At 40.2% G+C, this 15,018-nt stretch overlaps 1 protein-coding gene across 1 annotated transcript; it reads left to right on the top strand.

The window, feature by feature from the left end:
- The first annotated feature begins 10,111 nt into the window (after positions 1 to 10,111).
- olig3 (oligodendrocyte transcription factor 3) lies at positions 10,112 to 12,155 on the top strand. Its single transcript, XM_010746085.3, has one exon. The coding sequence runs from the start codon at positions 10,556 to 10,558 to the stop codon at positions 11,408 to 11,410; it is 855 nt and encodes a 284-aa protein (XP_010744387.2). The 5' UTR covers positions 10,112 to 10,555; the 3' UTR covers positions 11,411 to 12,155.
- The last annotated feature ends 2,863 nt before the right edge of the window (positions 12,156 to 15,018 follow it).

The following is a 15,018-nucleotide window of genomic DNA, read 5'->3' on the forward strand; positions in this document are numbered from 1 at the left end:
CTAGTCCGACACCAAATAATCGCCAATATCAATACTATTTATTAATCGATATTTATTCATTAAAGAAAGCTGCTGTGATTTTTGAGGTGACTCTATCATTAATATGCTACTTCTGAATACATTTTCATCACCGTTTTACTTTTTTGAATACAGTGACGTGTATGATGAACCATGAGGCTGATTGCTAAAAACAAAGTAATGCACATTGTTTTCAATTTCTGCCATATTCTGTAAACAGAGCTGCTTAAATCTTACACACCAGACCTTTAAGTTATTATCAGTGCATGCATAAGCCAGAGAAAGCTATTTCCTTAGCTGAGCAAAAGGTAGATGGAGTAGTTATACGTTTAAGACGCAAGTTACTATCCTAGCTATCAGGACCATCTTCTGACTTGAGATACATTTTTTTTATGTTACAGTACAGGACCGTTGTTCAAAAATAGCCCTCTGGTGTGTAGTGTAGTCTTGCAGGCGTGATAAAAAAAGCAAACGTTTAGCTCCTTTAACACACTTCCTCTGCGTGTTATAGACACATCAGTGAACACCTGTCAACATGCCACATCACACACTCACTGTAAAAAAACAAAAAACAGACCGCCTTAAAGTGTCATCATGCCCCGTCTATATTCATAATGAATAGCTGCTATGATGCTTTAATGAGGAATATATGACTTTCTTTATGGAATGTTTACTTCACGTCTTAGTGGGTTTCTGAATGGAGCCTGAAGGTGATTAAGACTTAAAGTGAACCAAACATTAAACCAGACAAAGTTTCTCATTAACAATTAGAGTTTGAACTATAGTCTTAACTGCTGTCTCTCTCATTCACACACACAAACACACACATACACACACACACATACACGAAGAGCACCAGCCGCCAGTTGGTCTTAAAGAGGCAAATTCCTCCGCAGCATTTTCTCAACATCGTAAAGCGTCTGCCGTTAAAGCGATGTTTTTTCAATCCGTCTGCTCTCCCTGACATTTCCAGATAACGTTGGCGTTAGGTTGATTTGGGGGAATTTGCACACCATATGCTGCTGTGTCAAACACCTACATTTAAGCGGGATATGGCTCTGCATTCCCTAATAGCAGCATCACTGGAGCTTGTTTATCTAATGCGCCTGTTAATGTTATTTATTGGGAGTCTGCCCGCTATCCAGTTCCTCCATGCATGCTAAGGAGACAGACATAAGATATGCAAATGCTAACGTCGGCCCAACTTCACGGCAGTAAAACAGAGCATTTGCATTTGATGTAGCACATAATAAACTGGTTATTAGCATTTTAAATGCGTCAAACAAACTTGAAAAATGTGGCCTGTGCTGGTGTGGTTTTTATTATTGCTGCGCGCAGTCAAAACACACGTACACATGCCACGCGTGCCTTCAGACACGTACAGAAAAGTGTGCATGAGCAGACACATAAATATAAAACTGCTGTACACAGGAGCAAACTGGTGTCACAAGGCAAAGAGTCACAGGACAGATGATGTTTTTGATGAACTTCACTCTCTCTCTCTCTGGCTCTCCTTGCCATAAACCTTCCCTCAGAGCATTAAAATATGCAGACGATTCAGTTCATCGATGATTCATTCTTCCAGCCCCAGAAAAGAAGGTCTGGTTTCAGCTTTGACAAGGCGACGATGAACAGTCTGAATTAACGGTAGCTGCTGTTGTCTCTGTACCGCAAGGCCTCCTGGTAATTCATTAACGGGCCTCAAGTCAAACGAGTGTTGACCTTTAAAACTGTTTAAACACAAGGTCACAAGACACTTCAATGAAAAAGAAAGTAATTTTTACAAACATTTACTCTAGCTGCAGTGGCCACATTGTTGGTATATCCATTAACCAACCTAAGCAATAATTTCAGCCCCATCAGTGGTGTCACAGTAGCTGATAACTCTATATAAGCAACATTTGATGTCTTCCTGGCACCAAAAGTAGTGATGAGGAAATTCAGAGTTGTAGGAAAGGAGAAAGTAAATGATGTGAGGCATTAGCGTCTCTTGTACCTGCAGGTCAAGGATGACATATTTGCATTATGCATAACTGTACTACTCTGAGTTTGTTTGTAATAAACTTGTATTATCTAAAACATACATGTCTCCTGAGAAGTCACTGCAGCCACTACAGATTCCTGTGTATTATTTATTTAATTTAATTATGAACTCAATGACACACTAAACAGTGACATCAATTTGCGCATAAAAATATCTGAGTGGAAATGCAGAAAAAAGTGGAAATCATCATCATCGTCATCTTAATAAAACAAAAACAGAAACAGACTTAAATCATGGCACATACATGAAGCATGTGTTCACTGAAGAGATGAAAACTGTAGGCTGTAACCTTTTCCAGCATGTTTTCTATCTGTTTAATGGCATCTGACTTGAGACAATGTGGATGAAAATACTCCAAAATTCACATTTTGTTGCTGATTTTCTGTAAAATTGTGACACAAGGAGCAGTACAGCGAGGAGAGGGGGGCGAGGGTGGAGCGGCAGCCTGAAAAGAGGCGATGGGAGGTGTCCGATTGTCCCGTGCTGAAAGGGACAGTTAAAAGGAGAACCTTGTTGCAAAAGCTGGTGGGCCGGGCTGGAGGCTGGTTAAGTGCTGGTGGTGTGTGTAACTGTGTGTGTGTGTGTTTGTGTCTGTGTGAGTCTAATGAGGAGGAGGATGACTGATGACCGAGGTGCGATTATAAAGGTTCAATTAATAGTTTGGTATTTTGGGAAATACACTCACACTTATGAGACGGTTGATATCAAAGATATGAAGCTACTGTTAGCAGCCAGTTACCTTTATCTTTAAAGCTCTTAAATTCATATGTCATATTTTTTGTTATATTCATAAAGAAGTACAAAATAGTGTTCAGGAATATTTATAGGATCTGTTCAGTTGCCACGTAACCAAGGGAAAATCCAGGACGTTACCTATTATGGTCAAAGAATAGTCATAACCTCCCGTAATGCAGGATTTTCGTGCATATTCAACAAACAGCATAAAGTATATAGCCTCTCCCCTGTCCCTAAGTTCAAAAGAGATTTTTCTTTGACCAAAAAGGTGCAAAATCTGACCTTGAATCTGCATCAATAGGTGGCAAAGCAAAGATTCAAAAACTAACTACAGCAGTAAAATATTTGTCTTTTTTCAAGAAGACAATCGAGAAATGAAACACTGCTGTGCATCGGGGTGAAAAATCCCAAACAGAAAACTTCATTGCTTCTGCTTTGATAAAACTCATCATCAACATGCTTCAGAAAGCTTTGAGATGCCAAATTTGTATCCGAGCGTGTTCAAACAGAGAGAAATAAGAACATGAAGGTATGTTTCTTCATCACTGAAATGTTAATTTGACTTGTTTTTGCCTAATTAACGCCAATGTCTTCCAAAGAACAAAACAGCCCCACAAATATTAATTAGGACCTCAATATTCATGATGGCAGAGATGGTTGTGAGGTCTGTAATTAACAAGCTTTTAATTGTTTGATCGCCTCTTTAATTAAAGGCTTGCGATAATTTGAAGGTTTGTTTACTTCGCACAAAACAGGAAATCTTATTGATATTCTCTTTTACCAAAAAACAGGCTTTTAAAAAGTTTTCTGAGCGGTACAGTAAATCTTTTTACTTTTTAAAATGTTGAGATTTCATTTTTTTTAAATATATAAATCTCAGATCTCCTTTTGACGGAGGCTGGAGGGTTTTGCTTGGCTTCATTCTTAGATCTCAGTACTGGTGTTGCTGTCTTCCATCTGCCGTTCGAATGCTTCAACCTTTGTGAAATCTCTTTTTGCGAAGCTTCAAACTGTGGTTTGATGGCGTCTTTGACGGGCAAAATAAAAGGAATATAGATCAACAGTTACACATGCCTTTGACATAATATACTGCAGGACTCGGTGGAATGGTCTGGATTTTACTTCAACAAGTATACAAGTGAAAAAATCTTAAAAACCCCTTCTGATCCTAAAATAACAGGACGGCCAATTAAATAGAGCTCACATCTTTACCATGTACAGTGCAGGCCTACACATGAATAGAAGGAAAGTTTAAGCTCTTTTGTATAAAGTTTATAATGTAATTAAACATACTGAACAACATACATTCAAAGGAAAATCAAAAACAAATAAAACACTGTGCGAGCAAGCACGAAATCTCTCTAAAGCAAGACTCTTCATCTATGTTTCTGAAGAAGGTAAAGTGTTCATCAGGAAGAACATAAATATTGTTTATTAAATAAAGTTCTCAAATGTTGATTGGTGGATTAAGAATTAAAGAATATTTCTGCCCAGGATTTGTCGTCCTGAAGACCGATTGAACTGGTGGATGTTTGGATGTTTTTGGTTCACTGAATCTAACCAGCACTTTAAAAAAATGTAGTGGGATGATCTGATTTTATGGGAATCTTTTTGTGCTGGGACCTTTTTGACCCATATGGATGTAGTTACACAAAGAGAAAAACAAAAGAAATAAAGTAAGCGCACAGCTATAATTGAAAAATGTAAGAGAATAAATGAAACACATTATAAAACAAATATATGAGAAAACAATATCATTTTAAAGTAATGATTTCAACAAAGTGCAGCATAACATAACATAATATTTTATTATCACATTTACAAGTAATGCAAATATATCTGATATGGAACTGTGTCATTTTTGAAGATCTGAAGTAAATCTAAAATATATTTTTAACACTACTTTTTAGTAAACAAATGGAAGTGAAGGTTCTCTGTTTACTTGTAACTTACTTTTATTGTTTGTTTGTTTGTTCTCGGGTTATTAAAGTCATGATTGAATTTACACTGGAAGTCCATTCAGAAAAAAATGTTAGCAGTGTAATTTAGAGATACAGATTTTTTTTTGATCACATCGTACTGAACTGACATGCTGATAAAAAAGAAATATGCTACACTCATAGTAATGATTTATTCCTAAAATGTCTCTAAAGCGCGATAATTTGTTTGATTAATTCAACAGATACAAGTGTTTTAACAGGTTATTTAGAAGTCTGTCTTCGAGAATTGATTTATATAGTGGTAAATATTACAATTTTCCTTTAGGCCAAGACAACATGGCACATTCTCGGCTTTCAGCAATGGTTTGGTTCACACCTCGAACTTTTCAAGTAGTAACAGAAAGTTTCTCATTCGTCTGCAGATTTAATCTACAGATTTGAGTGATGTTACTGTTTAAGACAATTATTTTAGCAGTATTTACTCTTAACATAAATGTTATAATCCTAAAGCAACAGTAAACCCAACAAAACCCAATCTACCCTAACCCAATCCAATCTACCCCATTTTCTCCCTTGGGCCTCCAACAGGTAGATCCTGTGAGAGGAGTATTAAGAGAGTTATTCAGTGGTTTGTATAACCTGAAGAAGACCGGTTTAGGTAGGTTTTTAAATAAATACATATCTCTTTAATTAAGAAGAGACTCTCTCATTTCATTTTTTAAAATACTTACTGGATTTTTTTCCTTTTTCTGGAAGTGTTTTTTGTTTGAAAATATCTTTTCCGTAAGCACCATGGGTAACTGGACGGCGGTCCGTTATGGCTGATGCTGACGACAACCGCCCCGTGAACAGACATGGGACTGGGGTTACGGGAGGTCCGAGGGTTGGGTGGACCATGCACCCTCCTCCCCCCTCCGGAGGGAGAATGTCCCCTTCCCAACCCAACCCAACCCAACCTACCCTACCCTACCCTACCCTAACCTCCTTCGATCCTTGACCAGGCAACAGCTCCAGCTTACCTGCAGAGAGAAGAGAGAGAGCACACCTTCTTTTGTTTGTTATAAATAAAAATAAAACATAACCCAACCCAACCCAACCTAGCCTAATCTAACCTAACCCATCCTTTCCTATCCGATCCTTGACCGAACAGCATCTGGTAGTGAGAGAGGAGAGTTGTTCAGTGTGCTAGCCTGAGGAAGACCCATACCGGGTCAAAACATTGCATGTATTTTATTTTGCACACCTTCCTTTGTTAACTGTAAATATTTGCCTTTTGTTTTTTGTCTTTTTTAAATAAAATAAATACATATCTCTTCAACTAAGAGACTCTCCCTTAATTTTTTTTTTTCGTATACTTACCTGATTTTTCCTTCCTTTTTGAAAGTGTTTTTTGTTAAGAAAATATTGTTTTGAAGAAACAGAGCACCATGGACAACTGGACGGAGGTCCTAAATGGAAGACGCCTCCAGTGGGCCTACCACCAGCAGCAATTCTGGGACCGAGATTACGGGAGGCCTACTGGGTGGATGGCCAGTGCACCCTCTTTCCGATACCGGAGGGAGAATTTCCCTTATCCTAAAATAAAATTCCAGTAATTACTATAACAAAAAACTAACCTAACCTAACATTTAACCTGCGCTTTAATGGTTCCAAATTGCTACAGATGATCATAAACATTCATTGAAACTAACTTTTTTGTCAATTTGTCAAGATTTGGATAAATGTGAAATTTTGTATTTTATTTATTTTTGTTAAACTTTAAATGCAACCTTGATGCCTTCAGCAGCGACCTTGACCTTGTGTCTCATATTGTCTCCCCTTAGGCACTGTACTGTTTGTCACAGTGACAGTGAGACAGCCGTTGCCGACTACTGTCTTCACATACTGCTGGAACGACGCCTCCATTGACTGTTTACTGCCCTCAGCTTATTAGAGGGGGTCTAGTGACCTAGCCCACCCAGGAGGGAGAGACGGAGGGGATTGGTTGTTTCTGGAGAGCATAGGTTCACTTCTCTGATGTGTTTAAACCGTTAACGCGTGGGCGTTTGGCTCAAAATGTTTACATTTAAATCTTGTTACTCATGTGACAGGAACTGCTTTACAGACTAAACTTTGTAAAACATTGTATTAAAAATAATAAACCCGTCCAAAACAGACTTTTCTGTCTTTTACAATGACTTCTTTCTGAAAAGTTATTAGTATTTTTAAACATAGTTTGTTAGATATATGTGATGGTAACTGCTCGATGACTTTAATTACACACAAATTAGTCAGAACATTGATCACAAATCACTGCCACTGTTTTGAAGAGTATATACTCTATATAAAGTCTTCATTTGTAGAGTTAATGTCAATATAATCCATGATTACTTTGCTTCTTCAAGAATAATGATGAGTGAGTGTGGGTGAACTAAAACAGTAAAGTTGCGGATGCAAACTATGAGCTGATCCCAGTGGTGTTTTAAAGCAGCCTGTCTTGTTAACAGTGACATATAAGATTACTAACAGGCCTGATGGTGTTTGCACATTGTCACTTAACTTCTGCTGCTTGACTTAAGTGAGTAAGGATCATTATGAGGTTAAAATTAGCCACAGAAGATTTTGCAATAAATACTGGCCCAAGTGAGACAACTACATAATTATGCATTTTGAGTTAAGTCTTTATTATTTTTTTTGCGGCATCCACTCATGAACATTGGATTTCATGCCTTTGTCGTCCTGGGAAGTAAATTTCAGCTTGCACAATAAATTATGGGTTTAAAAATGGGTAGACCCAATGCAGACTGTGTATACCGTGGTCTGTATGACATGTTAAGTACATTTTAGAGGCTAATAAGGTTTCCCTGGATGAAGAGACAATGATTGTATCAAGTAATCATGCACATTCAGTAATATGAACATTTGAAAGAAGACTACATTTCCCATATAACCTTTCACTTTCTTACACTTTGCTGTTTGAGCCATTTGTGCTAAAAGCATATCTTCCTCTTGGTATCTTCAGCTGGGCAACAGCTTCCCAATGGGGTCACAGGTTAAAACCAAGGTTTTATGAAATGATTTATAAATTAGGGAAGCAGAGAGAGTCAAAGAAAAGGCCTGAAGAAGCCAAAAGTTCGCAAGTCTATTACATCTTGGAAGAGCACCTAATAGTGTTAACCTTACCTGGTACTAATGGGTTGTTTGAGCACAACAAGCTCAAGTTTCACCTTGAAACTATCACAATGTGCTTTTGAAATTCAAATATATAATTAGGAACCAGTAACAAGTTTAGAAAGAGCTTAATAATAACAGTTGACCCGCCAGTGATATAAAAAAAATGACACCAACACTGAGTCAAAACCCAAATGTTGACCCGGTGACTTTTACTGTGTAACTAACTGTCCTTTTGCTGCCCACAAAACTGAAGTGAGAGGCCAAAGAGCCACTTAAAGAAGCGAGAGTCTGGTGAGAAGAAGGAGCAGAGAGAGAGAGACAGTCTGCGAGAGAGAGAAAGTGTGAGAGGAGGAGAGGTAAACAACAAAAAAAGAGAAAGATACGAACAGAGGAATAAAGGGAAAGCGAGGAGCTTACGCAGTGAAAAGAGCACATTAGGGGCGACCTGCTGCGACAGTAGTGTGGGGGGAACGGTGAATAACTGCCTCCATTTAGACCAGGTGGTGGTGTGTGGAGCTAGGGGCCCTCAGATGGACACACACACACTCAAAAATACATAAATAAAGCAAAAGAAACTCATTCAAAAGCATGTGTTTCTGCACAAATTGATACCTGACACACACACACACACACACACACCTCCTCTGAGCTCTCCTCTATCCCTCTCATTCACACATTTCTCCACATTGGCCGGATTAGGAACACTTTCTCTTGGTTGTGCGAGGCTGCCCCGCACACAAAGAAACACTTGGGGACAGGATTAGTAGGCTTACAGCGGATTCACATATGTCCAGTTCAAGCAATTGGTATTCAAAGCTTTACACTTTCAAATGCCACCAAGAGAGAGCAAAGCCGACCAGCGCTTTTCTTTGCATTGGCAGCACCTTTATGAGAAGGGCTCTTTTGCTGGGCCAACAATGAGGCCGTGAATACACATTTTTACTGTTCTACCAGGGGGATCTCATTGGCGAAGGATAGAGCAGCGAGAAGAGTTTGAGGCAGACTTTATTATCCGGGTTTGAAGTGCTGGCTGGGTGGGTGGATGGGTGTACAGACAGACGGATGGATGGATGGAGGGATGGATGGAGGGATAGACAGATGGATGGATGGTGATGTGGTGATGGTGGTCAGGGGATGTTATTGTTGTTGGTGGTGGCGGTTGTGGCCCGTTTCCTCCACTCCACCTCCACAAAACAGATCTGGAGTAGACTCTTCAGAGTGGAGAGAGCAGCTCTCAGCAGCTCAATGTAGACAATACTGACTCAATTTAATGTATTCTCCTGATATTTTAATAAGACAATGACATTAGAGGACAATAAAAAGGTGTTTTATGATTTATGGATGTTTGATTTTTATTTGCTTGCATGTTTTTTTTTCTTTTTCTTTTAATTCTATTTATTTATTTTTTATTACTTTCTCTTGTTTAAATACTGTAGTTTGGCATTTGTAACACTCCATATTTTGTATATTTCAATTTTTATGTGTTTTTATGTTTGTTGTGTGCAAAAACAAACAAAGTCATTTGAATTAAATTCTTGAAATGCTCATCCTCATTTTCAAATAATCAAATGCTGATTTAAAAAAAATCTAAATAGAGTTTTTCTGATGGATACATTTGTTTAAAAGAAAAGAATTAAACATCCAGTCACAACAATAATGAATAAGAATAAGTAACACATGGAAGCGGTGAGAAGTTTTATGAAGGTAAACTCTGACGCCCACATGCTGCCATATGGCCAGCAGAGTGCCGAGTGTCGGAGCGGGCATGTTACCTCTGTCCCAGCGGAGGCCGCGCACCCCTGCGGCAGCAGGAGCCGCTGAATGGGAAAGCAATTTCCCTTCTCATTCCTCCTCATTCCCTCAGGCAACCGGAGACTTTGGTTTAAAATCTCACTGTCCGATAATAAAAACACCCCCCTTCTCTTCAAAGTGACCAGAAACGGTGTGTGAGAGAGGTGGATTTCATCCTTTTTATGCCTAGAATAGTGACATTTATGTTTTGCGATGTTCTAACATTGATGATTTTGTGCGTAAAAATGTGCATTGCGCAGAAGTCAGGCCACAACGAAGGTGATACACAAATAAATCAAGTATGAGACAAAACATCTTCTACAACATTTATAACTTACAAAAATCTTTATCAGAAAGCAGTAATAAAACTGACCGGTTCGTCCCAGCAAGAGAAACTTTCTGATCCAAGAGAATAGAAGATAAGAGAAGAGAAGAAGAGGAGAGACGCGCTGTGCCCCCCAACAGTGTCCTGACAATGGCAGTGAATGGTTGCGCACCGCGGTCACTGGGACAGTCAAAGCACACCGCCCCTTTTCTAACGGGCACGTCATCCTCCTAACTAGGCGTTATGAATAGGAAAGCCGCTTTTGTCTGCCCGCATGTATAAATACCCACTATCAGTGTCCTCCTCACCACAGAGACACACAGAGAGAGACAGAGAGAGAAAGTCGGCAGAGGCAAAGTGGTCACCGATGTGATAAGAGGCACAGAAGCGTGGGACAGGAGGGCTTCAGACAGCATCAGGTGACTGAGAGGCTCCAGAGATAGAAAGAGAGGAAGAGAGAGAGAGAGAGTGTGAAAGTGAGTGAGAGAGAGAGAGGGAGGAAGCCAGCAGCGACCTCCTACCCAACAACCTCGGAAGCGAACCCATAAAATGAATTCAGACTCCAGCCCGAGCAGCAGAGCCTCTTCCCCGGACATGGACGGCATGTTTCACCAGCTCCACAATCATCACCACCACCACCACGTCGGCTCCTCCGTGTCTTCATCCACGCAGGGTGGCGATCAGCTGCGTCAGAAGATGAGCGGCGTTGAGCACCTGCGGTCTGGAGACGGCAAGTCAGCGTCCGTGGGAAGCAGCAGAGACAGAGACAAGTTCAAGCTGAAGAAACAAGTCACCGAGGAGGAAATGTACCACCTCCGTCTAAAGATTAACGGCCGGGAGCGGAAACGCATGCACGACCTCAACCTTGCCATGGACGGCCTGCGCGAGGTGATGCCATACGCGCACGGGCCCTCGGTGAGGAAGTTGTCCAAGATCGCCACGCTGCTTCTCGCCAGGAACTACATCCTGATGCTCACCAGCTCCTTGGACGAGATGAAGAGGCTGGTGGGGGAGATTTACGGAGGGCAGCACTCAGCTTTCCACTGCGGCACCGTGGCACACCCCGGCGGACACTCCGGTGGTCCCGCCGCTGCAGCCGCAGCCGCAGCAGCCGCTGCCGCCGCGCACCAGGTGCACCCTCTCCTCGGGAGCGCGCTGTCTTCCTCCACGTCCTCCACTTTGACGAGCGCGCTGCCCGGACTCACGTCTATCCGTGCACCCCACTCCCTCATGAAGAGCTCCCCGGCTGCGCCCCCGACCCTGCAGCTGGGCTCCGGCTTCCAGCACTGGGCCGGACTGCCGTGCCCATGCACCATCTGCCAGGTGCCTCCTCCTCCACACGTCCCCATCACCTCCAGCGGCCTCACGAGACTCACAGTGGAGGGCAAGGACGGGATGAAATGATGGCCGGAGCGTGTGCCAGACACGCAGAGACTGAGAGATGTAATGATGTTTGTAAATAGAGAATTCAGGGCATGAGGGTGGATTTGGCCTCACTGGTGCATGTTGTTGTTTAGTCTGTTTTCTTGTTTGGCGTATGAGAAAAAAAAGTGTTATTTTCCTCCTTGTAACAAGGACATAAAGATGATTTTTTTGCCAGTTGAAGGTAAAAAAAAAGAAGAAAAAAAAGTTGTGTGTCATGCAACAAGATGCCACGATCCTCTTGTGTTTGTCTCACACCAGGATGTGAAGGGTGAAGGAGGATGCATGAACATTTTTTGATTTATCATTTGACTTTTATTTTAATTTTTTTTTAATGTATCAGGCGTCATTTTGTGAAAACGAAGAATGCTCTCTGTGCCTTGTACCAAGGATTTTAAACTTGAGTTCTATATGAAAAATAATGACATTCATGTGTTTGGCTAAAAATGATTCTGCCACAGCAGAAGTGATCTTTTCAAATCTAAGTTTTTTAGGTTTATTTTGTGTCTCCATTTGTGCTCTGATTTCCATTCTTTAATTTGTATATTTTGTTCTTTTCCTTTTTTCCCCCTGCATGATGGTATAATTATCGCAGCATGATTGTTTTTTGCTGAATTGAATTTGTTATGCCCAGAGACCCCGTGTCTTTATTTTTGTACATTGTTGATGACTGATGAAATATTTATTATCGCCCAGCGTCCCTGGATGAAATTTCAATAAAACTGAAATTATGGATCATATCTTCTTGTCTTCATCTCTGTTTCTGAACGTTACAAACGATTTAACATGTTAAACTAACTGCAGCCTACTTTGCATACATTTTATTTGCTATTTATTGCTATTAATTTCTTTTTAATGGGCCCTCATTGATGGCCCCAAAAATACTCCTTTATTTGAGCTACAGTATTTATTTCTGCACGTCTTTCAGCATTTATTTTAGACTATATTATATATATATTATATATTATACTATATTTTTATTCAATAAACTAAAGCAAGGCCTTAATACAAAAATCTAAACTGTTGGCTCTACAGACTCAATATTTCTGCTTTGCTCAATTACTTATGTGAAATAAATTGATATGATTACATTTAACAGAGTAGAGTCAATGTTTAACAAGAAATATGTTGATAATAGACCTAAAAGAAAAGCTACAAGTAAGAGGATGAATATTACTTTCAGATAACTTCATTTCTTTCTTTCCTTTAAATTATTTTTTATCAAAAATTGAATTAACCTTTTAAAACATGACTACAGCAAGACAAGTTTGTCTGTTTTTTTTTAATGTGGTCTGATTTTAAGTGATGAAAGTGGGCCTTCAGGTAGATTTTCTAGCCATTCGTACCACTCTACAAACAATATAAAACAGATCTTCAAACCTGATTTTATATCAGCTGGTAATTTTATTTTCCCTCTGTCTCATCTGTGCACCTACAGGCCCCATATTGCACAATAACAAGAGCTAATGATGAGTTAAAACACACACACACACACACACACACACACAGTCAAACAGCATTTATTCAACATTTCCGAGCAGCTCACAACAAAAAATGTTAAGAAGCAGAAAATGAGGATGAAATGAGGGACTGAGCTGCAGCCTAATGGAGCCCGGGTTGAATTGTTCCCTGTAGCAGCTAGAAAGTGATCCGCCTTGGGGAGCGCAGAGCAGTTTGTCCGCCGGGTCCCTTGGGTGTTTCTCCGTCTCATCTCTGCAGCGACAGAATGTATGTTTGTGGAGATTACAAGTTAATTGTTCATGGGGGACCAAGAGGAGAAAATCACATCACAGAAAGGCGTCGGGATTACAGGCTACTAAATGCAGAAGATTATACATTCAGACCCCCTCCTCGGCCTCGCCACATGCAAATGAGTGTGTGGATTAAAAAAAAAGAAGAAAGAAAGATAGAAAAAGAAAAGGAGTAGAAGCTCTTTTGTAACTTATTTGGAGGGAAGAAAACACAAGTTCGGTGGCTGAGTTGAGAAAGAGTGAAAGAGCTCATTTTACACTTCTTCTTTTTTGTCTTTAGGAATGAGTATAGCCTGTCCGTCCCTCGCAGGCTGCCAGATGGGATGTAAATAGCTGGGTAGCTGCAATGGCCTTTTAACCACACAACACTGAGGAGGATGTTGTCAAGGGAAGCTGGCGGTTTGCGAGTTAATAGTCATGAGTTGGGGTAATTACTTAAGGTTTATTATGCTCTGGTTTCAAAGGAAATGGACTCTTCAATGGGCTGAGAAATACTTCTTAATTCTGGCTAATTAGGAGCTGAGTAAAGCAACTGCTGCTGCTGCTGCTGCTGCTGCTGCTGCTGCTGCTGCTGCCACCAAGCACTGTTACATTCATGTAGGGCGACCGTTTGTAAGTAAGCCACAAAAATAATGCACAAGACGATCATGCACATGCAAATAACATGCACAAAACAAATGGCAGTTGCATATTTAAGAGGTGAATGTAAATCACTGCTTTTTTCCAGTTTCACTCTGGGAGTGTGAATGTGGTCGACAATCATGAGAATTTAATATTTCCTTTCTGTAATTCAGCTAAAATCCTGAAAGTACATGAAAAAGTAATTTGCACACGATTGAGAGATTGAATTATGGTGGTGCTTATCTTCATAGCAGGATTCACAAAACAATCAATAGACTCAGACTTTAATTTGCAATTTTAGCTACAACACAACAATTAAAACAAAGTAAAAGGTTGAAATATAGTTTCACACTGACCTGTGACTGAAGAATCACTTTTTCTTTCCACCAATCGTACTTTGTAAAACATCTAAACCTCAAAACACAAATGGAAGATAGATTATACGTGAATAGTCCAGTAAAACACTTATTAAAATACATAAAGAAGCAAAAATATATAAAAGATCAGCTAAAACAATATGCCTTAAAGTTAAAAAATGTGTTTGCACAGATATACAAAACACGACAACCTTAAAGGGTTCATGAGTAACCTCAGGGAGAACAGTTCACATTTAAAGCAGCATACTGCATATATAAAAAAAGACAGACACACAGAAGATTTAATTTCTCCAGAAATCGTGTGTGTGTGTGTGTGTGTGTGTGTGTGTGTGTGTGTGTGTGTGTGTGTGTGTGTGTTGTTTCGGGCTGTGGACAACTGAATGGACTTGTGGCCATCGGCTCCTCTTTTCATGAGGCTTGACAAACGACTGGTCCTTCACAGAGCACACACCTGTTACTGGGAGCCACTCGAGGTTTATCACTTAAAGCAACACTGCTTTGTTCACACACATTAACAGGCCTTTTTTTTTCACTCTTAGACACGGATGCTAACAAGGCAACAAACGCTGTCAGCACTCACTCGGTCGGCCCTGTGAGGAACCTTTTCCAAAAAATGACGATGACTCCCCTTCACAAATCTGCAGCCTTTTATTCAGATATGTTCAAACACTTTATAACTCCAGTTGGTATAAACATCTCATTTGGCAATCGTTGCATTCACTCTGAAGCGAGTGTGTGAGTTTGAAGTGGTCTGCTGGTTTGTTTACTTGCTCGGTCAGTGAGCCGCGGCGGCAGGGCCTGGTGCCTGAGGGCAGCAATTGAAAATAAATTTCAGTTGAAT

Source organism: Larimichthys crocea, chromosome III (assembly GCF_000972845.2).
Source record: "Larimichthys crocea isolate SSNF chromosome III, L_crocea_2.0, whole genome shotgun sequence".
Classification (NCBI taxonomy): Eukaryota; Metazoa; Chordata; class Actinopteri; family Sciaenidae; genus Larimichthys; species Larimichthys crocea.